General features: G+C 54.6%; 1 protein-coding gene across 4 annotated transcripts; it reads right to left on the bottom strand.

Annotated features, from left to right (window-relative positions):
- Positions 1-142: 142 nt before the first annotated feature.
- DAGLB (diacylglycerol lipase beta) lies at positions 143-24,393 on the bottom strand. 4 transcript variants are annotated; one of them, XR_015154252.1, is made up of 15 exons: positions 24,217-24,393; positions 22,230-22,381; positions 16,830-17,001; positions 15,451-15,709; positions 14,654-14,776; positions 13,448-13,575; positions 12,162-12,288; positions 10,515-10,598; positions 9,962-10,039; positions 7,213-7,293; positions 7,004-7,131; positions 4,509-4,902; positions 4,352-4,424; positions 2,969-3,210; positions 143-2,860 (listed from the first exon to the last, which is right to left on the bottom strand). XR_015154252.1 is itself a non-coding variant. In XM_086373851.1 (15 exons), exons 1-15 carry the CDS (start codon positions 24,309-24,311, stop codon positions 2,662-2,664), a joined length of 2,010 nt encoding a protein of 669 aa, XP_086229977.1. In that variant the 5' UTR covers positions 24,312-24,393; the 3' UTR covers positions 143-2,661. The 4 variants fall into 4 exon arrangements, 3 of the variants coding, with proteins under 3 accessions (XP_086229977.1, XP_086229979.1, XP_086229978.1); XM_086373851.1 differs by having other exon boundaries at positions 4,509-4,577; XM_086373853.1 differs by having other exon boundaries at positions 4,509-4,577; positions 15,483-15,709.
- Positions 24,394-24,449: the final 56 nt, after the last annotated feature.

The following is a 24,449-nucleotide window of genomic DNA, read 5'->3' as shown; positions in this document are numbered from 1 at the left end:
TGGTGGCGTCTTGGGCCAGAGCTCTGGGCTGAAGGTGCTGGTGGTGAAACCAGCTGGCAGCTGGGTAAGATGGAGACTGACTGTCAGATCCTTCCTGGAGCCTGCACTTAGATTGACACTATCAACAGTGCATGGTAGAAGCGGTTTTTAAAATTTTCTTTATTCTTTTTTTAATCAAAGATAAATAATGTAGTTTAAAGACCACATCTAAAGGTTTGTTATGAAAACAGTAGTCTTTCCTTTTCACACCCTCCCCAGAGGGGTCTATTTTGAGTTCTTTTAAGTAATTCTTAAGTAATTCTTGATACTTGAGACTCCACAGTATGTCTGAATCATATGCTTTTCTCTCTTACCAGGTCACTAGTTTATCATAAAAGGATGTAACAGCCAGATGGAAGAGACCTTAGAGGGGCAGGTGCGGGGGAAGGGCTGGGGGTGTGGCTCTCCTCACTTCTCCACAGGCTCACAGACGGGAAGTGCTCCAGACCCTGCCCCTTGGGGTTTTCTGGAGGCTTTAGTTCACTCACTGGCCGCTGGTGATTGATGGCACCTCCGCTTCTACCCTCCCCAGGGCTCACGTTAAACCGCGTGCTCTTATTCCTTGTATTTTTGGTTCTAGCCATCACCCATGACATTCCCACCCTCGACACACCTTTCCCGCTCCTTCGATACAGTCCTGCTGGGTGGCACTGGTACCTGGTGTCTGCGTTGCCCCGGCCACGGAGACGCTCAGCCGTGTGGTGAGGGAACCTGCCTTTCCCGCAGTCCGTGGTTTCTCAGGGACAGTCGTTGGTTTGCCTTGTTTCCTGTGTACCTGATGATCTAACGCTGCCTCTCCATCGGTTATCTGGATCTTTCCAGACGGTCCATCAGTTTTCATTTCCCTAGAGGCACAGAGCCCTCTGACCACCGCTTCTCTTATATTCATCTTTTATCTTCTGTATCTTGACTAAGGAGTCATTTCTAATTTACTTTCTCATCTTGATGGATTTTCTAGGCGCTTCTTGAGAAATATGTGGATTGTCTATTTTTGAGCTCTTATACCCAGATACTTTTTGGTTGAGTCTAAAATTCCAGGATGAAAGTAACATCTTTGGCTTTTTAAGAAGCTCATTTATTTGGCTGTGCTGGGTCTTAGCTGTAGAATGCAGGATGTTTTCACTGCAGCCTGGAACCCTTAGTTGTGGCCTGTGTGAACCAGCCCTCACCAGGGATTGAACCCGGGCCCCCTGCACTCGGAGCATGGGGTCTTAGCTTAGCTACTGGATCACCAGGGAGGAGCACGGGGTCTTAGCTTAGCTACTGGATCACTAGGGAAGTCCCTCTTCTGACTCTTTAAAAGGACGCCCCCTCCCCCTGGTCACCTCTGCCCTTCACTCTGGAGGGCGAGGTACTGTGTCTCCGCATCTCACGGGGTCTGCCCGTGTCTTCGCGTCCTGGGTGGGTCTCTATCTCCTGACCCTGTGCTCAGGGGGCTCCTCTGTCTGGAAGCCCATCTCCCCTCATTCAGGCGTTGCTTTTGGCCTCCATCTTTCATGCTCTTCCTGTCCAGGAGGTGTTTTTCGATTTCCAGCTTGTGGATCAGGCTGTGGCTGCAGCACTCTCCCTGTTCCCAGGCTGTAGCCAGGAGGGTTTGAAGCTTCGCCCAGGTTTGTTTCTCTGGGTCCCTTGTTCCTCAGGCGGCTGGGCAGTACCCGGCTCGAGCTTGGACAGTGAAAGCTGACAGCAGATCTGACACCGAGCAAGCAGGTGGGTCAGGGGCCCAGGATCGCTTTCCTTCTTGCCGCTGGGAATGTGCAGGGATTACATTGAGAAATGAAAGTGATGTGGCATTTTAGTCGAAGTTTTTCACGTGAGCTTTCACACGTTTTCAAAAGCCAGAGTGGTATGCCTCTGACAGCTGCCTGGCCTGAGGGTGCTGGCGGCCCCGGAGGTCTGCAGGTCTGGAAGCCGAGTGGGAGGCACTGAGGAGCACTGACCCAGTGCCCCCGACCGCGCGGCGGGTGAGCCAGCTTCTCCCGCTATCCCTCTGGCCAGTCCCCCAGCGTCTGCTCTGCCCCAGGCAGAGGTGGCCGGGGTGTCTCTGTAAACAGGTTTGTTCTGTTTTTCCCACTTCACCCAGAAGTCCCTTTACCTCTGGCCATCTCCTTGTTCTGTCCCGTCCTTGTGGGTCTGTGCTTTCTAAACAAGTCCGCTTACTGCCACTTCATGGGGTTTGCGTCAGGGGTGGGGTACAGTCAGATGCCTGGGCCATGGAGAGCTGCGAGAAAACTGGAGGCTTCGTGTGTGTTGATAGTGGACAGAAAAACACATTCAAAACGTGACCGGTAAAACCACCCACAGGCTGACCTACGCGTCGTAAGGCGGGACCCAGTCTCCGAAAGGGTGGCCCAAGGGGCAAGCGCTTATAGGTCCATTAGGGTCTGAAGCCCGATTCCCAGAAGCGGCAGGCCTATGAGCAAGGGTGTCCTGCAGCTCTCTGCACACCTGCCCATCACTCAGCGCGCTCCTAGCTCCTGCGTCTGCAAATACTGTGAGCAAAAGTGCTTCTCAAATTAGTCACGTAGCAGACCCTCGACTTCTCATCGATGCGAATCCACCTACTGGCCTCGTCGGAACCCCAGTGGGGTCCACAGTCCGAGCAGCTCCCAGTCACCCTGGTCATGCGTGGTCCACGCTGGAGCCTCCCTGGGCCGGGCAGGAAATGCAGGCAGCCCTGTCGGACACCACGTGGTCCAGGACCCTCATCAGGATGTCTGGCATGTGGTCTGTGAGCATCTTGGGGCCGATGAGTATTCTGCTGAATTCTGACTCGTGGGCCCACCTCATGGTGTACCGAGCGGCAGGGGAGCAGGAGCAGCTGGAGGAGGAGACGCGAGCCCGTGAGCGCCGCCTCACGCGTCACCCCACGGGCTGCCTCTTGCCGCTGGCGGGTGACGACCGCGGGGGCTGGGGTGCCCACACTCACCTCCCTGAGGTGCCTTCTTCCTCCAGGTGGATGATCCTGCCGGGAGGGTAGAGTGGCGGGTACTTGGTGGGCGACTCGAGCGGGGACTCGCTGGAGAAGCTGTAGGCTGGGGACCCGTGCACCAGCAGGCTGTGCTCCCCGAGGAGGGGCTGCGTCAGGTCGCCTCCATCCAGCTCGGTGGGAAGGTCCTCGGGGCTCCCTCCGAACAGCTCATACCAGCACCCGCGCAGCAGGATCTTGTACTGCAGGGAGAAGGGGGGCGGCCCGCGTGACTCCAGAGACCCCCTGAGACTCGGGAGCTGGGGTCTGGGGGCGGTGACCCCACAGCCGCGAGGTCCAGCGTTCTAGTTTCTCAACATGAGTCTTAGCAGTGTGGCAGGCAGGGCCCAAACTCCAGGGTCTCTGAGGCACTGATGCCATCACACTTGAACCAATGTTTAGAAAACAAATTCAAGCAGATTTGGGGGGGGAATGATCTTCAATTCTTTTAAGGCAAGTCCGTAAACCAGTTTTTCCCTTAAAAACATATATATATATATGTATTTTTTTTTTTAATATGCAGGAAGTGATGAGAAAGTTTGTTTTTTACTTTAAAATCTTCTGATTAGCAACAACAAAAAATTCACAAAATGAAGATGTTAAAAAGTAAAAATCATCTCTAATCCCATCTAAATAAACCACATTTTGGTATAATTTTTTTTGGTCACAGCTATGTATACTTTGTCCCCTACCCCGGCTTGAATCGTCTTCTAAGAGTCATTTTTAATCTTGCCCTTTAACAAAAAAAGCTCTTCAGTAAATCACGGGTAGCCTTCTCTACTGGTAAACCTGAGTGCACTTGTGGCCTGAGCCGAGAGGCTGCAAATCGTTGGAGACGTGGTCAGACCAGACCAGCACAGCTGTCTGCACACTGGCAGGGGACAGGCCCACCCAGCCTCAACCGGTGTGAAGGGCAGGAGAGCCCGGCCTGCAGCCTGATGCTGGGGGGCGGTGGCGGGGGGGACACGACACTGTCAGCCCTAACCTCAGGATTAACTTCAGAGCTTAGGTAGGATAGCCCACAGCACAGCAGGACCAGCGCCTCTTAAACTCTGACAGCCTTATTTTCTCAGCTTTGGGACTGAAGGCATCAGAATGCTATCTGTCAGGACAGGACTAAAGATGACAAAGAGCAAATGACTCAGCCAAACAGGGATGGTTCTATCGAAGCATTTAATCTGTGCTTGCTTAGCCATCTGCCTTCCGGGCGTGTCTGTGGTCTGTGAGGGAAGTGGAGGAGTTTCTAGCAGCATCAAGAGCCCTGGACTGCAAGACTCTGAATGAGAAACAGCCTCCGGAGGCCCCAGACAGCCGGGTGGGGAGGCCCCAGGGCCCCTGAGTTACCTTGGGCTTGTTGCAGTGGGCGATCACTCGCAGGATCCTCCGCTTCAGATCTTCCAGGTTGGTTACACTCAACCTGTCGAGCAGAAGGCCAGACTGAAGCTCGGCACTCGGCCTTCCCCGCCAGCCCGAGCCCAGCTGGGGCGGCCAGCATGCTCACCTGGGAATCACGTCCTTGCCCAGGACAAGGGACACGATGAAGGTCTTGGAGTATTCATAAAGGGATTTGCTGAAATAAAAAAGTTGCTTCAGGGAGGCTTCAAGAGTAAGTGAGTTAACTGCCAAGCCAGGGAGCGGTCAGTGTCCCCAGAACTCAACTCTGTTCTCCATCCTCCAGAGGAGGAGAGAAATGAGACTGCAGTTACAGCGACTTGCTTAGAGTCCTAGGTGTCAGCACCGAGCAGACAAATAAGGGCCTTAACCCAGTGTGGTGTCCACAGTCAGGAAGCGGGGAAGGGTGGACGTGGACGCCTCCTACGGGCAGGAGTGGCGCTGCGTGTCAGCAACAGGGAAGGACAGGCTCTTAGTGAAACCGTGCTGAGATGCTGCGCTTGCTGCGAGGGGAGGAAACGAAACTGAATCACACTATACACAAAACCACCGAATTGAACAGATCACAGACCTAAATAAAGGCTAAAGGCCAGACTAAACGGCTTTTAAAAGATATGACAGGAGACTAGCTCTACATCCTTAGCACAGAGATTTCTTAAATAAGAGAGACCCAAAAATCATAAGAGAATGACAAATCAGCGTTAAAGAACTCATAAGCTGAAGACTTAAAGTAAAAAGACATCAAAGAGTGTATTTATAACACATACTTGCAACCGATGAACAGCCGAGGTACTGAATACGTACACAATGCAAAAATAAGGTACACAGAGAAATGGACGAAAGGAACTTCATCAGAGTGGAGACGATAATTATATGGAAAGACGTCGCTTCATCACGGAAGTGTCAAACAGTGGAACATCACTGTGCACCCATCAGACTGGGAAAGAGGTTTACATCTGACACTGAAGTGTTGGTGAGAATGTGGAGACTGGTGCACACTGGTGAGGGTGTGAACAGGAGCAGCCGCTACACAGAGCCGGCACACACTCCAGGGCCCAGCACAGCCCAGTGTCTGTCACCAGCAGAACAGACGGATGGTTTGTGATAAGATGATGAAACGTAACGAGTATTTACACAACGTTTTACAGGCATCAAATATGTGAAATAAAAGGGGAAGTAACCAAAAGTATAATTCCATTCCTCTAAATTTCAAGATCATGCAGATTCAAACTATATTATATTGAAACACGTACACAGGTGCTAAAGCTGTTTTTAAAGCACGGGAAGGACTTCACTGGTGGTCCAGGGGCTAAGACCGCACGCTCTCAGTGTAAGGGCCCCGGTGCAATCCTGGGCAGCGAACTAGGTCCCACGCGCCACAGCTGAGACCCAGGGCAGCCAGATAAATAAGTAAATTAAAAAAAAACCACGACGTAACAAGCACTGCCCCGGATGTGGAGAAAAGGGTATGACTGCATGATGCTGGTGGGCACATAAGCTGGTGCAGCCACTACGGAAAACAGTATGGAGGTTTCTCAAAAAATGATCCAGCAATTCTACCTCAAGGTATTTATCCAAAGAAAACAAAGACACTTGAAAGATCCCTGCACCCCCACGTTCACTGTAGCACTGTTTACAGTAGCTGAGACGTGGAAACAACGGAATTATCCGCTAATGGATGAGTGCATAAAACAGATAAGGTGTGTGTGCATATAAAACGGAATACTATTCAGCCATAAAAAACAGTGAAATCTTCACTGATGTACAGCAGAAACCAACACAACACTGTAAAGCAATTATCCTCCAATTAAAAATTAACAAAAGCAAAAGAATCTGTGCTTTTGTTCAAAATCAACAGGCCTGTTACTGTAAGCAACTTTGGTGTGTACTTAACACCAGTATGCTTAAAATAAACATGCTGCACTCTGTCTTAACCTAAAAAAGAACAAAACCTTGCCGTTTGTGGACAGCATGTTTGGACCTGAGGACAGTATGCTCAGTGAAATAAGTCAGAGAGAGAAAGACAGATGCTGTAAGATCTCACTTACATGTGAAAACCGGAAACACAAACCAAGCTCAGGCACACAGAGGAGAGACCGCTGGCTGTCAGGGTGGGAGGCATAGCAGACGGAGGGAGTTGAGAGGGGGGTGAAACGGGTGAAGGAAGGCACAAACTGCTGGTTGTAAAGTGAGTGAGTCCCTGGGAGGTAAGGCACCGCCCGGCCACTGCAGTTAACAGTACTGTCCTGCATGTGTGAAAGCTCTTAAGCTCTTGTTAAGGGAAGAAAAGATTCTGTAACTGTTTACGACGCCAGATGCTAACTAGACTTACTGTGGTCAGTTCACAATAAGTGAGCATCTGACTGTGTTTCACAGCCGTAACTACTATCACACACGCCAGTTAAAGCTCAATTTGAAGACGGGCCTCACGCTGCACCGTCTAGGGGGTTATAGCCGTGGTCCAGAGACCCATGAAAGGCTGGCCCGTCTTTTTTCAACCAACAATGCTTTGACACAAACTTCTCCTGAGGATGAGGAATTGTAACTAAATTGCAGACAAAGTACCAGTTTGACCATTTATCGTAAGTGAAGGGAAAGGAGTACCTGAGCAGCCCCCTGGGCGGGGAGAAGGCGTAGCACCTGACCTGCGGGTACGGGCTCTTGAGCATGAGGGCCAGCAGCGCCGCGGCGCCCGCACCCAGGCTGTGCCCCACGACGACCAGCCGGTACTCCTGGGGGCGAGAGCAGAGAGGTTAACGGCCGAGAGAACAGACAGCAGAGAAGGCCAGAGAAAGGAAAAGCTGAAATCTCACAGGTGCGATGCTGAACGCTTGGCTCAGAATCCCGTCATTGACGAGTCGGCGGTAGACGTATCTGGCGGCCTGAGAGATGCCCTGCAAGTGCAGACACAGGGAGCTGTTGGTTGTCGGGTGTGGCAGGACTACATGGGCCCCCCTCTGTGACTCTGTCCCCGCACACAGGATGGGCCACCCTGGGACCAGCAGCCTCATCGACCGCCCACTGCTGTGTTCCTGGAAGCTGGTGTGGAGCCTGGCGCAAAGCAGGGGCGCGAGAGGTATTTCCAACAACCAAGAGGTGACCTCAGGAACACCTTTCCGAGTCAGTGGATGTCTCTATGGCTTTTCCTGGAGCCGCAGAGCATCTTGCTGTATGGACGTCCCACAATTTACTTTCGCCAAGTTCCCAGGGTTGGTCAGGTTTAGGTTATAAGCGACTGATCTTTTAAAATGATGGCAAAAAACCAAAATTCTAAAATCGCAAACAGTGATGAAGCAGCCACCGTTCCGGCAAAAGCCGCGCTGAAACCATTGGAAGTAAGTTCTAGGGAGGTCAGTTCTCAATTTCCAAAAATAAAGTACAACTTTCTAACAAATACAGCTGTTCACAAAACAGACTTCTTGAACATTAAGTAGTTCCAATTGAGGAGGGACAACCTTATAAACCAAAAATGTTTTCAGGACGCTTCCTACATGACAGCATAGGACTCCAGGCCCGGCAGCCTGATCTCCAACAGGATGAAGCGGGGGAAATTCCACATGAGATGGGACTCTTCTGGTGGTGCCGAAAGCTACTGCACGTTCCCCAGCCCGTGACTCTGTAGCCCTGTGAGCACAACGCGGACCCCGGCATCACCTATGAGAAGCCAGGCGGTCTGGGCCACTGGCCAGAGCTCCCTTTCCTCCCACGCCTGCCACGCGGTGAGGTCGACTTCCGCCAGCTAGGCACCCCTCAAGCTGTCTGTCCAGGGCAGCCAGAGTCACATGGCATCTGGACCACAACTTGGCTGGCGGTGGGTCTCCCTGGCACATGCGTTACGGGTGACACGCCAAGAGGATGTTCAGCCACACAGCCTGGACAGCGTCGGAGCCAGAACCAGGTGCCCAGGCCAAGAGCAGGGAACAGTCTCACCCTCAGCCCCTGAGCAGCTGTGCTCCTGGCTAGAGGGCAGGAGCTGTCGCTGGGTGAAAAGGTGGCGGAGGCCTCGGCTGAGCAGCGTCGCAGCACGAAGCCTGGGTCTGCGGCTCAAACACGTGTAAGAACAGAGGCAAGACACCAAGGCCGCCGGGCTCTGAGGGCAGTTGGCTGGTTGGTAGGTCTCTATACTACATCTTAAATTTCTTATTTTCCTTCACGCACGTCTAGTAATAAACTGGACTTTCCTGTGAAATTCAGGGACAAAAAGACAACTAAGGGTTAATGGGAAAGAATTCACATTCCCAGGACTGTGAAGCTCCTAACTGGTAGCAGAATGAAATCCAAAAGCCTCTGCCACCCTGGATCTTCTCTGGAGTGTCCCGGCACACACACAAAACCCCATAAACCCTCAAAAACAGTAAGAACAGAAAACCCTGGAAAGAAAAAAGCTGTCCAGACAAGACACGGGGCCTCAATTGCCAGCAGCCACACTCTGGCAGGAACATACACTTTTATAAAAACTAAGCGTTCTATTTAAAAAGTGATCACTACAGGAGCAATATGTTGTGGTTAAAAATCACACATGAACGTAGAAGAGCAGCACAAGCCCAGCGCCCTCCCCCGATTCCTCAGGGGTGCCCTTCAGGGAACCATTCCGGACGTCCCTCCATCTGCAGCCTCGTCAGTCATCAGGTGAAAAAGTAAAACCGCAAAGACACCACCTCACCCCACCAAGGGCGGCTCCGTCAAAAGAGTCTCGCCGAGGACATGGGGAAACGGGAACCCACGTAGTTTGCTGGCGGGGATGTGACATGGTGCAGCTGTGCTGGACGACAGCTTGGGGGTTCCTCGAAACCTTCAACGGAGAAACAGCAGGAGGCCCAGCCACCCGGCCTCCGGGCAGATCCCCCGGAACAGAGAGCGGGGACTCGAGCCGTTAGCTGCACAGCCGTGTTCCTCACGACAGCCAAAGGGAATTCTGACACGCTACTGCGTGGGTGAAGCTTGAGAATACCATGCTCAGTGAAGTAAGATGGTCACGAAGAACAAATATAATTCCACTTACGCGAGGAACGTAAAGCAAGCAAATTCGCAGACAGTAAAATGGTGGTTCCCAGGGGCTGGCGGCTCCCACACCCCACCCCACCCCCAGAGCGCACAGTCACAGTGAAACGAGAAGTGGGTATTGTGACATCGCGAACTGCGGAAGGAGCTGCAGGAAGTGCTGAGGCTGTGGGGGCGCCTGCCTCTCGGGAGGGTTGGGGGCGCCTGCCTCTCGGGAGGGGCCCTGGGGCCCTGCCTGCGCTGTGCTGCACTGACGCTTTCTTCACCGTGGTCAAGGACTGCCTCAGTTACAGGTGAAGAGGCACTCAGATGCCCACTCTGACACTTGTTCCAGTAAGTGTGTGGCTGCTGGCAAGTCACTGAGTCGCTGTGAACCTGCTTCTTTCTCTTAAAAATCAAAAGGAACCCCTCAGGGCTTTGGGGAGGTCGTGCCGCATGGCACTGGGCATCAGCAGCCTTCGCTACACGGAAGTGTTAAGAGGAAAGGCTTGGAGGGGAACTGCCCCGACCGCTTTGAGTGCCCCCGACAGAAGGCTCCAGACCACACGCCCCCGGCCCTACCTTGTGTGCCCAGCAGTCCTGCGCCTCACACTCAATGTCGAGGGGCTCGCTCTCCGCAGACAGGTCTGTGAGGATGTCCTGAAACAGCGTGTGGGGAGAGGCCGTTGGCCGCGTGAGGCGGGGGGTGGGGGGCAGTGCCAGGTGGCAGGACGCGCCTGAGGGACCTGTGGGCAGTCGAGCTTGGACACTGGGGAGGCGACACGGGGTCGGGCCAGCGGACACCCAGAGCGCGGGGTGACTTTCGACTGCATGACTTCACTTAGTATTCTTTCCGGCTTTGGGTGCAGAAAATTCAAGGGGAGGGTCACCAGGGTCAGGGGCCTGGGGAGTCAAGTGGGCAGTCCCCTGGGAGCAGCGGGTCCAGCTTGCCAGTGTTAACTTTACAACATTTCTCAGTGAGAAGGAAAAGGCTTCACCTGCTTTTCCAAGGGCCCGCTTCACACCCTGGGCCCGCTTCCCCGGGGCGGGTGCTGTCACGGAGGCTTCCTGGCTCATCTCCCAGCTCTGGGCCCCGCCCGCGCCCCTCTCCCCGGCGGGTGGGCGGGCTCCGTACCTGCAGAGACATGGTCCCTCTGATGGCCACCACCACTGACTCCTTCCTATGGTCCAGGGCCACCAAGAAGGGGAGCTCGTACACCTGGGGGCGGAGAGGACGGGCGTCAGCACAGCCGGCCCTTCGTCCGCTGAGCGCCCGGCACCCGGTCCTCCCGCTGGTGCGGGGCCCGGCAGACACCCGCAGGCGGTTGGCACTGGGGACACCAGGGGACGGTGCCTGTGCCTGGGGAGCGGGCGTGTGTCGGAGCCTGGCGACCTCACCTCCCCGGAGGCCCCCGAGAGGGGCTCTATGCGTGGCGGTGTGAAGGCGTCTTGAAAGAGCCCCCAGAGCAGACATGAGCCTTCTGTGGAAAATTGCCATCTTTAAGCCCACCGGGCCTTTCACCAGTGATCACTGAGCAGTGTGATCACGGAGCGGCGGTCATCACCAGGGGATCCAGGCACCCGCACCGAGCTGGGCAGCAGACAGAGGTGACGTGAGAACACGCCTCCTCTGTACGCCCACATGCTCTGACCTCAGCAGCGTGGTGTGAGATGTTCCCACGCCCCAGATGGGTCTACACTGCAGGCGTGTAGGAGCCCACGGGCTCAAGTACAGTACACAGGGGTCCCCCAAACTGTCTGTGCACTGCAATTGTGGGGGCTCCTCCTGAGCCGGGCTCCCACAGCACAGCTGTGGCCTGGGCTCCAGAGATGTGAAAGCTCCCCGGGAGAGTCTCCTGAACAGCAGACATGAACTGCTGTGCTCCCCGAGGTTCTGGGCTCTTGGCGCCGCTGCAGACCACGCAGGGAGCCATGAAGCAGCACAGGACAGCCCCTGGCACCAGACGGACCGGCTGCTATGGGTTCGCTAACCTGCCCGGCAACTCCGAGACCCTCCCGAGTGGGAGGCCTGCTGCCCAGTATGAACACCATGGAGCCAGACTCAGAATCGTCAGCGACTAACCCCCGGCACCCATGTGGGGCTCCCGCCAAGTGCAGCTCACGGCTCTTCAGTAGAAGCTGTCTGCCCATCTCACGCTAACCCTGGGTGGGCATCACAGGCACGCGTGAACCCGCCGAAGCAGCACGTGAGATTTGGGGGTCTCACACTAACCCTGGGTGGGCATCACGGGCACGCGTGAACCCGCCGAAGCAGCACGTGAGATTTGGGGGTCTCACACTAACCCTGGGTGGCATCACGGGCACGCGTGAACCCGCCGAAGCAGCACGTGAGATTTGGGGGTCTCACGCTAACCCTGGGTGGGCATCACGGGCACGCGTGAACCCGCCGAAGCAGCACGTGAGATTTGGGGGTCTCACACTAACCCTGGGGGGCATCACGGGCACGCGTGAACCTGCTGAAGCAGCACGTGAGATTTGGGGGTGAACCCGCCGAAGCAGCACGTGAGATTTGGGGGTCTCACACTAACCCTGGGGGGCATCACGGGCACGCGTGAACCCGCTGAAGCAGCACGTGAGATTTGGGGGTCTCACACTAACCCTGGGGGGCATCACGGGCACGCGTGAACCCGCTGAAGCAGCACGTGAGATTTGGGGGTGAGCGTGTGTCTGTGTTCGTGTCTCGGCACATTTTCCCAGGGGACTCGTGTGTAACCTCCACCAGAACCCCAGAGGACCCAGAGGAAGGCGCGGCCTGCTCTACCTTGTCGTGGAAGCTGATGTGGATGAAGTCTCGGTGCTGCAGCCCCGTCGTCTGCAGGATGGAGCTGAAGTGGCAGTTGAGCTGATCGCCTCCGACCAAGTCGTAGTCGGCGGTCCTGCGTCTGCAGCTGGAATGGGGGCAGAGGTGTCGCGGCTGCGCCCGGGAGACCCAGCCCGCCGGCCCGTCCCCCAGCAAATGCAAGGACTCTGAGGACAGTATTCACACTCTGTCTGGCTAACCTCTAATGGCTTTTTGAAGACATTTACTCATTTATTTGGCTGCACTGGGCCTCAGCTGTCGTGAGGGATCTTTCGCTGGGGCATACTGACTCCAGTTGTGGCACTGGGGCCTGGCTGCCCCACAGCACGTGGGATCCTAGTTCCCTGACCAGGGATTGAACTTGTGTCCCACGCATTGCAAGGCAGATTCTCAACCCCTGGACCAGCAGGGAAGTCCCTTTAACGGCCTTTAAATGATACCTATGTACGCTTCTTACTAGAGTCTGGAACCGTGGTAATACTTCCCGTGTTCAAAAAATAAACCAATAGGGATGGGAAGAGACCCTAACCTCGTCAGGAACGGACAAGCCAGCATCATCGCCTGGTACGAGGTACCGAGAAGGACACACGCTCTGCGTGGGGCATTCCTGCCGAAAATGTGTAACCTGAACCGCTCGTGAAGAAACCACGAGACAAAGGCAGAGTGAACACTGTCTTACGACCCACGAGACTGTCCTTTTCAAAATGTCAGTATCATGAAAGATATGAAAAAATGACTGAGGAGTTGCTCCAAACTGGAGAAAACTAAGGAGATGTGACAGCTCAGTGCAACACACGATCCTGGACCGAAGGAAAATGTGCTACCGAGGGTACTCCTGGGACAGTCAGGAAAACTGAATAGCTGATGGCAAACTTGCTGAATTTGACATTTGTTCTGTAATTTATGTCCAAGAGAGACCTCGTTCTTAAAAAACACAAGCTGAAGTAACTGGGGAGAGGGGCATGATGTCCAGAACTCAGTTTCTGATGGTTTTTTCTCGGGGTGGGGGGGGGGGCCGCATATGTTTATGGAGAGGCACTGACACAGCACACGGGACAAGAGCGAGCTGCAACCGGGGTTCCAGACATAGGACGCGGGAGTGGTCAGCACTGCACCTGCAGTTTCTGAGATATTTCAAAATAGGAAGAAGCTTTTAGAAAAGGGGAATGTGATTATCTTTAGAAAGTAGAGTCGGGACACCACAGCAAGCGACCTCGGCAGGGAGGTGGAGGCCTCGCACGACCTACCAGTCTCCGCCGACCCGGCAGAGCCCCGTGAAGGGGTTCCTGTAGATGTAGAGGGGCCACCCGTAGGCGGCGGCTGCGAACTGCATGTAGTGGTGGCAGTTCTCCAGCTCTGCGTCCAGATCGGCCTCCTGCGGGGCAGAAAAACAGCCTCCTGTCAGGGGAGCCCGTCACAGAGAGGGTCGGCACTGTCCGCCTTGGATTCTCGTTTTATGTTGGAGTGTGGCTGGTTTACACGGCCGTGCTAGTTTCAGGTGTACAGCAAGTGATTCCATTACACACACACTCTACTCTTTTTCAGATTCTTTCCCCACATCAGATGTTAGAGGACATCGAGGAGAGCTCCCTGTGCTACACAGTAGGTCCTTGCTGATTGATCTCTGGCAGAACATGCTATGATCTTAAACCCGAACTCAAATTCCTGATTCTTCCCTTTCTTTCTTCAGGGAATAGACCTCTTGGAGGACTTCTGTTGGAAAAACTGACCCCTGAATACAGACAGAACCCCCTGACTTTTTTGGCTGTGCTATGTGGTATGTGGGATTCTAGTTTCCTGACTAGGATCAAACCCACGGCCCGTGCACTGGGAGTACAGAGTCTTAACTGCTGGACCACCAGGAAGTCCAGACCCCTCGTTTAGAAGAATGCACAAGTTAGCAGCAAAAATCCCTTGGGACTTTGCAGCTCTGGTGAAATAAGCCCGTGACTTCCTGCTGGATGCGCGTGTAGACACCACGTGTAGCAACAGGGGCTGCTGGGAACCAGGGGCTTGAATGACCTGCTGAGACAGACAAATGATCCTCGGGCAATTTTCTCTTTCAAAAGCACAGAAATCTGTGGCGGAAAAGCAACCACCAAACAAAGTTGAATTGCTCCCCAGGCTTAGAGGAAAGAGTGCATGCACTCTGGGAGAACCTGGTCCCATCCCAGAAGGAAGTTTTGATGTGCAGACAACAGCCAGTTTCCTAAAAGAGAATGTTTGGCGGGGGAAAGAAACACACGATGGGTGGTGGGCTGGCCAGGAGTCGGCTCCCCCACCTCACGGCTAGGGGATGCAGAGGGGCCTCGCCTGACAGGCGCCAAACCACTGGCAAGTCCACACATCAAGACGCCAATCACTGTTCCTAAAACTGGTGTGTTTTTTTTTTTTTAATTTACAAATAGGTATAAATGTCAAAAGGGCACAACCCAATAGAAATGCAGGCTTACCTGGAAGGGCCCGGGGGAGTGGGTGACTACCTCGGTGGGCTCCGGGGGGCTCCGTGCATGGTCCTGCTGCTGATGGAGAAGGGCGAGGCCGGCCGCAATGTCGCTGGGCACCAGGTCCGTGTCCTGGATGGGAAACCACTGCAGGTCAGCACCTACCCAGCGGCAACGGCCACGAGTCCCCGAGGGCCCAGGTGTACGCAGCTCACACGCACACACACGCGCGCACACAGAGTCCCAAGTGAACAGACGTTTTTGAAAATCCTTCCCTCTCAGGACGCCTGTACGTGAACCTGGTGTTTCTTACTCTCCTGCCCTCAGACTAAACCCACTGGGGGACATAATCACATCATTGATTCCTATCCTCAGATTTCACTTACGTGACTCAGCTATTTTTAATCTATGACACATGCCCATAAAGCAGGCAGATGTGCCCTGTTTGTAGTAACAAACGGTGCTAGTCTCGCTTACACCCTTGCTGCTAGAGATGCTGAGGTCTTGTTGAGAAGGGCCCACGGCAGAGGCTGACAAGCTTGGGCTCACACTCGCTGGGCAGGGCCAGCCTAAAAAGACCCCCAGACTGGGAAAGCCCCAGAGTCAGTCTGCGGGGCCTGATCTGAGCCTCTCCTCCCAGGACAGGGACAGGGAGCCCCCCACCTGCCCCCCACCCCCAGAGGACTCGCCCTCGGGAGCTACGTTCTGTCAACAGGGAGACGGGCTCAAGACGCGGAGAACTCATCTGCCCCAAAGAAGCATTCACATAACAGGAGGAGGAGACGGAGCAGACCCCGGTGGCTTACTGAAAAGTAGGTTGAGAAAAGTTCTGCCGTACTCGAAAAGGCGACGCGAGTGTGGTCGTCCCGGCCGATGCAGCAGCACAGCAGCCTGACTCGTGTCTCCCACACGCCGGTCGCCGCCGTCCTGAGGCCACTCAGCAGCTGGCTGGACTCTCGGCTGTCCAGGGGCTGGGGGCCCAGGGGGGCGCCCGGGGCCGCCTTGCCCCCCAGCGGGTCGAAGACGATGAGGATGGTGAGCACGGTGGAGGCGATGATGAGCCAGCTGCAGGGCGGTGGGGGGGCGGGCTGAGACCCGGGTCCTGCAGCCCCTCAGCCACGTGGGGCCGGGGCGCCTTTCCGGGGGGCCATCTCCTGCCTCGGGACAGCTGGGGCTCCAACTACCAAGGAAGACAGGGAGCTGGCTGGGGCAGGCAACTCGGTTCCTCGAGAAAGTTCCTTATGAGCCCACAGCCAACTGAGGCCTGGCGAAGAATGGAGCCCCCAGAGCCACAAAAGGAAAAGGGGGCTGCGTGGTGGACAGAGCCGCGGCCAGGTCCAGAAGCCCCTGCCCCTGACCGCGGTTTACTCCCTGGGGCCCCAGGGCTCTGCTCGGAAAAACCAGGGAAGCTTCTTGCACTCGGGCCATGCACGAACGGCTTTCATCCACGCACTGCACTCAGTCGCTGCAGTCGTGTCCAACTCTTTGGGACTCCATGGATTGCAGCACACTGGGCTCCTCTGGCCATGGGATTCTCCAGGCAAGAATACTGGAGTGGGTTGCCATTTCCTCCTCCAGGGGATCTTCCCAATCCAGGGATGGAACCCGCGTCTCTTGAGTCTCCTACATTGGCAGGCAGATTCTTTGCCACTAGCGCCACCTGGGAAGCCCTTTCATCCATATGTTTCAATACTTCAGGCTGCCCGCGATGCACAGGGCACCGTGGGTGCAGGAGCGTGTGTGCTTCAGGAAGGTGACCCGGGAAGGGCCGCCGCAGCCTCGGCTGCAAGGCTCGAGAGTGTGGCGGGAGCCCCTACCCTGACTCACAGCCCGTGGGGCAGGGCTAGATCATCTGTACGATTTTTAGCTGGAAAAGGCAAAAGCCTTGCTCCAGTGGATTGTGCTCTGCAGCAGTCCCGCACACCGTGCAGCTTCCTGTCCCACTTGTAGTTCGTGCCCTGCTTTGGTCTCAGGCTTCTTCCCTCTTCTGAGGGGCCGGAGGGCATGCACAAAAGTGGGAGCTGGCAAGGAAGGGAACCACAGCCGGAAGTGTGTGCTGGACCATGAACCATTCCCGCCTCGTGTCTAACTACTTCAGGAAGCCTGCACGCCACCAGGGTACCTGCAGGGACCCCACCTCGAGCACACCTCGGACGAGAGCCCGCAGGAGGAGACGGGACCTCACCTGACCACGACGGTCGCGATGATGCCGTTGCCCACTGTCCGGTCACACTGAATGCCATCTGCGATCCAGGCGGCCCCCAGGGATGCCCAGACCATCTCTGGCAGGAAGAGCGCCAGGCGTACGTACAGCAGCTTGGACATGGATTTCCGCGGTCCTGGATTACAGATGGTCCCTGGAACACAGAGCACGTCCATGCTGCACACTGGCCTCCGCAGGGATGGGGCGGCTCCTTTCGGCAGAAACACGGCGGCCGCAGCACAGATCTGTGCTGGCTGCACCCCCACCAGCGGCGTTTCTACCCGTAACTGGGAACCACTGCCTACCTCTGAGAGTGAGAGGCAAAGCGAGGGATACGAGGCGTGACAAAAGCTTCAGAATTATTTCTTAGACTCATTGGGGCTTAAAAACACTTCTGGGAGGACTTCCCTGGTGTCCAGTGGTTAAGAATCTGCCTTTCAATATTGGGGACATGGGTTCGATCCCTGGTTGGGGAACTAAGATCCCACATGCCCAGGAACAAGTAAGCCCACACACCGCAAGAAAAGATTGTGCTTTCATCAACCAAGACCCAATGCAGCCAAAAATAAATAATTAAAAAAAAAACACATACACTTCTGGGTTTTCTAACTACACTGACCATAAAGTCACGTTCCACGTCGGGATACTTCTGAGGGCAAAACGAGGCTCTATTAACAACTACGCCAGGACAAGCAACGTGAAACAGATCTGTCACAGGCGAGCAGGGGCAGGCGGTCACCCAGGCCTCACAGCCGGGAAGGTCCAGGACCACCTGTCACACCGCCCACCCGAAACGCCTCCACCCTCAGGACGACTGTGAAGCAGTCACCACCCCACTTCACAGATGAGGAAGCAGAGGCTCACAGAGCTCAGCAAGCACTTTCTAAAGCCAGGTCCGCATGACTCAGGCTCTCTGCCTCACCAGCACCCCGTGGGCATCACTCTTGGGAAGAGAACAAGTGTGACCCGGAGACCACTTGTGGATGCCCACCACCGAGACACAACATTTAAAACTGCGTTTGTAAGACAAACCCAAGTATCGTTAACTCTTGGTGTAAAACACCAACTCTCCCCCTTCAGGAGATGTTGTGATAAACACCAATTTCAGCATCAAAACCACCACACAATTCAAACAAAAGCAGTAACTGAAAAAAAAAACAACCCTAAGATCTGAAACATAATTTGATAAGAAAACAGCTTTGAAATTCCCAAAGCTACCTCCCACTAGAACGAATTACTGAGGGTCACGTTTTAGAACACTGGACACCATCAGGCCTCACTGAGGCCACAAAGCAGAAAGTCCTAAGATAACTGATACGGCTGCCTCTCTCCCTGAGGGGCAAGGAGTGCAGGTCTGCAGAAATCCACCCCGTCTCTAAAGAGAATTATCCTGTAACAACGGCCAACCACCAGAGAGAAACAGGAAGGAGGATCTGCTCACAGCCTACCCCGGAGGCCAAGGATCCCGAGGAAGGGGCTGCTTGGACACTGCGCGCCCGGACCCAGGACCCCAGGCCCTGGCACCGCCTGAGTGGGGCAGAGACAGAGGCGAGGCGGTCGGAGACGCGACTTCCTGCGAAGGGTCCAGAAAAGACAGGAGACGCTGAAAAAGCCTCTTTTTTATGTGCATGCTTGCCTAGGAAAACATCTTGCTTTTATGTCAACCTTTATTCTCCCCTCGGGGCAGTCAGCCGCCGGCTGGACATGGTGCTGCAGTGGGCATCACGAAGACAATGCCCAGAATGGATGGTGTGACCGCGTCCCCGAACACGATGGCCTCGACATGGTCTCGAGAGGTAACCCCACTGCCCCTCCTGAGGCAGGGCCACGGATGCGCAAGCCGCAGAGGGCAGGCCTGGGTCACAGAGGGCGAGGAGAGCAAGACTTCCTCAAACTCAAGCCAGACGTGGCCAAGGGCACACCTTGCCCTCGAGGGCCTTCTGTCAAAACGCAGTACTCGCGAGGGTGGTGTGGTTTAGTCGCTAAGCCGTGTCCAACTTTTTTGTGACCCCATGGACTGTAGCCACCGGCTCCTCTGTCCATGGGATTCTCCAGGAAGAATACTGGAGTGGGTTGTCATTTCCTTCTCCAGGGGATCTTCCCCACCCAGGGATCGAACCCGCGGCTCCTGTACTGGCAGCTTCCTTATCACCGAGCCACCTGGGAAGCTCATGAGGGTGGATCTTCCCTAATGAAACCTCCCACATAGTTGAAACAAGAGGGTTTCATCAGGGAGTTTTCAAATCAAAACTAGAAACCTTATAGTTTCTACTAAGGTAATGAGCTGAAATTACACCCCTACGTTGCTAAGAGAAATTCTGACTTCATCCAGATGGCTCATTTAACTGGAAGCCTTCAGTCATCATCTCTGTTGGGATGGTTACTCCACTTGTTATCTGACTTGAATCATCCCATTTGCGTTTTTTTTTTCCCCTTAACTTTACAGTATTTGTCACTGAAATTTATGTAACATTGTTAATAAAGCATACAATGTTATTTATTGGCAATTAAACTAACATGTTTTTTATAAAATCCCATCTTTGGTATCTTTATCTACAAGCATCAGAAACTCCAACACAGGCTGGTTTAAAAACCAGCAGGACCTGTCCTGACTCAGAGGACTGGAAACGCAGGGCATGGCTGGCATGGGTGCCCTCCTAGCCCCGAGGGGAGGCGGCAGATCATTCCTGCAGCGTCTCCCCAAGGACAACAACACACTGCTTCTGGATCTTTCCCAGGCAAGCAGGGGAGGATGTCCTGGAACTTCCCAGGGAACTCCCCAAATTTCACTGGCCCGATCCAGGTCACATGTCCAGTCCTGAACCAACCACCGACCCCCGAGGATCACTCCAGCGTGGGGCAGAGGGCAGGCGTCTGACACTATGTGAGGAGCCGGGGGCAGTCCTAAATAAAACTGGTTCTGTTTGGAGAAGGCTGTCAGCTGGAAAAGGGGTCCACCCATGACACCCCTCACCCAGCAGACGCTTGCCGAGCCCTGACGGGTGAGCTGGGCCCGGTTCGCCTGGGGCATGAGGTCATCCATCCCTCACGCGGTGTGAACGTGGCCTGACACCACTAAACATCTCTGAAGGAAAATGTTTAAGGGGGCAAAAAAAGTGTATCCTTAACCCACTGTGGGGCTTCCCTTGTGGCTCAGCTGGTAAAGAATCTGCCTGCAATGCGGGAAACCTGGGTTCGATTCCTGGGTTGGAAGATCCCCTGGAGGAGAGAAAGGCCACCCACTCCAGTCTTCTGGCCTGGAGAAGTCCATGGTCGGTAGTCCATGGGGTCACAGAGAGTCAGACACGACTGGGAAACCTTCACCTTCACTAACCAACCGTTACAGCCATCACCCTGGGGCGCGGAACAGACTGCCGTGAGCGGACTGTACAGGACAGCCGGAGACACAGCCTGTTCCGCAAGGACACACCCTGGAGGCTCCATCTTTCAGAAGATCCGACCGCACTCAGAACCTCCACGCACGCGTCCCAGCTCCCTCCTCTCCTTCAGCCTCAGCACTGGTGCCATTCCAGACCTGGCATCCGACTAGACGGCAGGACTGGGACCGCCTTCATCCAGACCCCACGCGCCCATGTTCTCAGAGCTACGTGAAAATACACAGCGCTCTAGTCTACATGTTACTGCGCGACTCGCCACGCGCCGTGCTTCTGGCTCGTCTGGACCCTGAGGTCTTGTTCTCACGAAACACTCCGCCTAACACTGCTGTCTGTATCTCCCACCATCTTTTAAGTTTCAGTCTATGGTTCGGAAACGTCGAGACCTGGATTCCGTCCCGGGTGTACCGGCTACTTCCTCCCTCGCAGTCCTCTCACCATCATCTACGCTTGGGCATTCCTCCTACACTCAGGCAGCGAACACACCCTGAAGCACGCTGGATGGCAGCCCGCCAGGCAGCCCTGCCTCTGACTGATGAGCTCTTATTTACTGATGCATTTCTTTAGCAGCCAGCAGACTGCTCAGCTCATCCTGCAAACCACAGTAAGCGACAGGGAGGCTTTGCAACGTTTTCAGGCATTCTCAGCTAAGTGGCTGTCTGCAGAAAACGGTAACAGATAGAAGAAGTTATTAAGAAGAGACGTAACTTTTGGGACTTGCCTAGTGGCCCAGGGGTAAACAATCCACAGGCCAGTGCAGGAGACACGGGTTCCATCCCCGGTCCGGGAAGACCCCACATGCCACAGAGCAACGAACCCACGCCCCACGACCGCTGAGCCTGTGCTCTAGGGCCCAGGAATCGCAACAACTGAGCCCACGTGCTGCAACTACTGGAGCCTGCGAGCCCGCGAGCCATGCTCTGCAGCGAGAGAAGCCCCCGCACTGCACTAGAGTTGTGGCAACACGAGAAAAGCCTGCACAGCGGCAGAGACCCTGCAAAGCCACAAAAAATACACTATCGCACACAAAAAAGAGCAGCCATGTAACTCTTACAGCTCATCAATGAAGGACAAAGAACCCGATTTAAAATTGGGCAAAGGATCTGAACAGACATTTCTCCAAAAATGATATGCAAACGGCTACCGAGCATATGAAAAGAGGCTCAATATCATTAGTCATCAAGGAAAAGGGACTCCAAACCACAGTGAGGTACCACTTCAGTAGGACGGCTGTCCTCAGTCAGATAATAAGTGTTGAGGAAGATGTGGAGAAACGAGCCCTCGGGAAGTGCTGGCGGGAAAGAAAAATGGGGCAGCTGCTTGGAAAACAGGCTGGCAGCCCCTCAGAAAGTTAGAGTTACCGTATGATCTAGCAGTGCCCCCCCCAGGTACACATCCAAGAGAAATAACACATAACGGCTATGTCAAGACAAAATGCGACTGTTCAAAGCAGCATTGTGTGTAATAGCCAAAAAGCGGAGACAACCCAAATGCCCACCAGCTGACGAACGGTTGGGTAAACCATGGATATCCACTCAGTGCAGCATCATTCAGCCGTAAAAAGCAGTGAAGGGGACTTCCTGGTGGCCCAGTGGCTAAGACTCCGTGCTCCCACTGTGGGCGGCTCTGGGTTCCATCCCTGGTCAGGGAACTAGATCCCACATGGGACAACTAAGGCTCTCAGAGTGCCACAATAAGACCCAGCACGGCCAAATTAAACAAATATTTTAAAAGAGAAAGTGAAAGTTGCTCAGTCGTGTTTGACTCTCTGTGACCCCATGGACTGTACAGTCCCTGGAATTCTCCAGGCTAGAATACTGGAGTGGGTAGCCTTTCCCTTCTCCAGGGGATCTTCACAACCCAGGGATCGAACCCAGGTCCTCCCGCATTGCAGGTGGATTCTTTACCAGCTGAGCCACCAAGGAAGGCTCTGCTTTAAAAAAAGGAAAGAAAGAAAAGGTGTCCAATAGAAAAGCCTCATCCTTACCTTTCATGCTGACACACACGATGGCTGACACTGTGCCTATGATAATCGCCAGGAGGACGAGGAGCACGATCAGGTAGCTGCTGAGCAGGACGCCCCCCGGGCAGTCCAGCTTCCCTCTGTGCATGAGGTACAGCATCAGGATGCCAACCCACCTGTAGAGACATGGGCAGGCTCAGAAATGGAACCCAGGGAGCCGCTTTGCAAAACATGACGAACAAGGCCAGGTTCACTTTGGAATCTTAGTCGGTCAGGAATCTGCCTGCAATGCAGGAGACCGGGGTTCAGTTTCTGGGTGTGAAAGATTCCCTGGAGAAGGAAATGGCAACCCACTCCAGTATTCTTGCCTGGAGATTCCCGTGGACAGAGGAGCCTGGCAGGCTACAGTCCATGGGGTCCAGAAGCCGGACACAACTGAGAGACTAAACCACCACCAATAAAAGATTTACTAAATCAATTAAGAGTACAGCTCTTTTTCCTTTTTTTAATGAATTTCATACTTTGCTGACGGCATTGTTTTTATTCTATGCCTATTGTAATACATTTATTACTTCATTTATTGGCCTTGCCAAAAAATTCTGGCATGCAGGATCTTTGCTCCCCAACCAGGGACTGAACCTGTGACCCTACAAGGGAAGCTTGGAGGCTCACCAGGGAAGTCCCTGTAATACAGTTAAAGCCATAAGCAAGCAATTTCAATGCAAACTCCTGGGAAAAAGGCCCCACTGTGACTCTGAGCTAAAACAACAAAGTATATGCTTGTTCAGTTATCAGCAGAATTTTTACTTCTGTGTATTACCATGTAATTGACAACAACACATCCTAACCTGCTGTGCGCAATACAAAAACAAGAGGTTGGGAAACAAGCTACGGGAAGAGTCTCCGTGGTGACCACGATCAACTTGAAAGGACCAGGGCTGTGGACTCCTAGGTGTATTTCGCAATTCAGTGCAGAACAATGAAAGGAAGCATCAAACAATCCAAGACCACGGTGACTCACCACTGGGGTTATTTCAGAATCAGGAAGAGAGCATCATTGGGCAAGAACCTAGTTTTAGGGGGTTCAAGGCCAGAAGGGGAACTGGACTAGGTAACTGTGGTTTTGTCAGTTTTGTAACATTATGATTCCATGTTTAGAAATAAAACAGGTAATGATCTGGGTAAGACGGGCTCTGAAAATTACAAAAGGACTAAGAAGCAGCTCATAATATTTCACATTGTTAAGTTTCTTTCCCCTAAAGAATCTAAATACTTTTTTTTTAAACGTTATCAGATATATATATACAGGCTGCGCTGGGTCTTCCTTGCGCTGGGTCTTCCTTGCTGCGCGTGGGCTTTCTCTAGTTGGAGCTTGCGCGGGCTTGTCACTGCGATGGCTTCTCGAAGGCGGAGCACAGGGCTCTAGGACGTACAGCCTTTATTAGACGCAGCTTCTGGGCTCAAGAGTTGTGGTGCCTGGGCTTAGTTGCTCCAGACATGTGCGATCTTCCACGACCAGGGATTGAACCCGTGTCTCCTGCATTACTCTTTGCTCAGACCCTTTGGGGACAGACTTCAGGCGCCCGATTCCACAGACTAGAGAGTAAGTGCCAGTCCCCCGCGGTCCTGGGATTCAGCCGCGCCCGGTTCAGGAACCGCGCACGAAGGGTACTGTTGCCAACCTCGCGTCCGGCAAACACGGGATGCCGTGCGTTTCCGTGCAGAGCGCTGGAGAGCTGCAGGCGGCAGCGCCCGGCTCCGGGGGAGGAGATTCCGCGGCCACCGCCTCGGCGGCCAGCGCGCCCCGGCGGCTTCAGGCGGGGCGCCTGAGCCCCGCAGCGCCAGCGTCTCGCTGGCGGGCCCGCCCCGTGACCCTGGGCACGGCCCGCCCGCCTGTAAACCGGGAGAGCGGTGGCACCCAAGTCCCAGGGCGGCGAAGGGGGCCAGGGACGCGAGCGCGGGGCAGACGACACCCTCCCCGCCCGCGGCCAGCCTGAGCCCGCGCCCTCACCACAGCACTCGCAGCAACAGCTCGAAGACCCCCGGGAAGACCAAGTCGTCGCTGGCGATGGCCCAACGCCGGCCGAACAGCACCATCCCCGGCATGGCGGACGGAGGCCCCGCGACCCGCGGCGCCCGCAGCCGCCCGGAGCCCGGCGCCCTTGCTACTCTGCCGCCTCCCCGCGACTCCGCGCAGGCGCACGCGGGGGCCGGGCCCGGCGCACGCGCACTGAGCCCCGCGCG

The sequence above is a fragment of the Bos grunniens genome, chromosome 25 (genome assembly GCF_055505025.1).
Source record: "Bos grunniens cultivar Pamir isolate PY7600 chromosome 25, Bosgru_T2T1.0, whole genome shotgun sequence".
Lineage (NCBI taxonomy): Eukaryota > Metazoa > Chordata > Mammalia > Artiodactyla > Bovidae > Bos > Bos grunniens.
The sequence above is the reverse complement of the archived record's forward strand: the minus strand, read 5'-3'. Positions and strand labels throughout refer to the sequence as shown.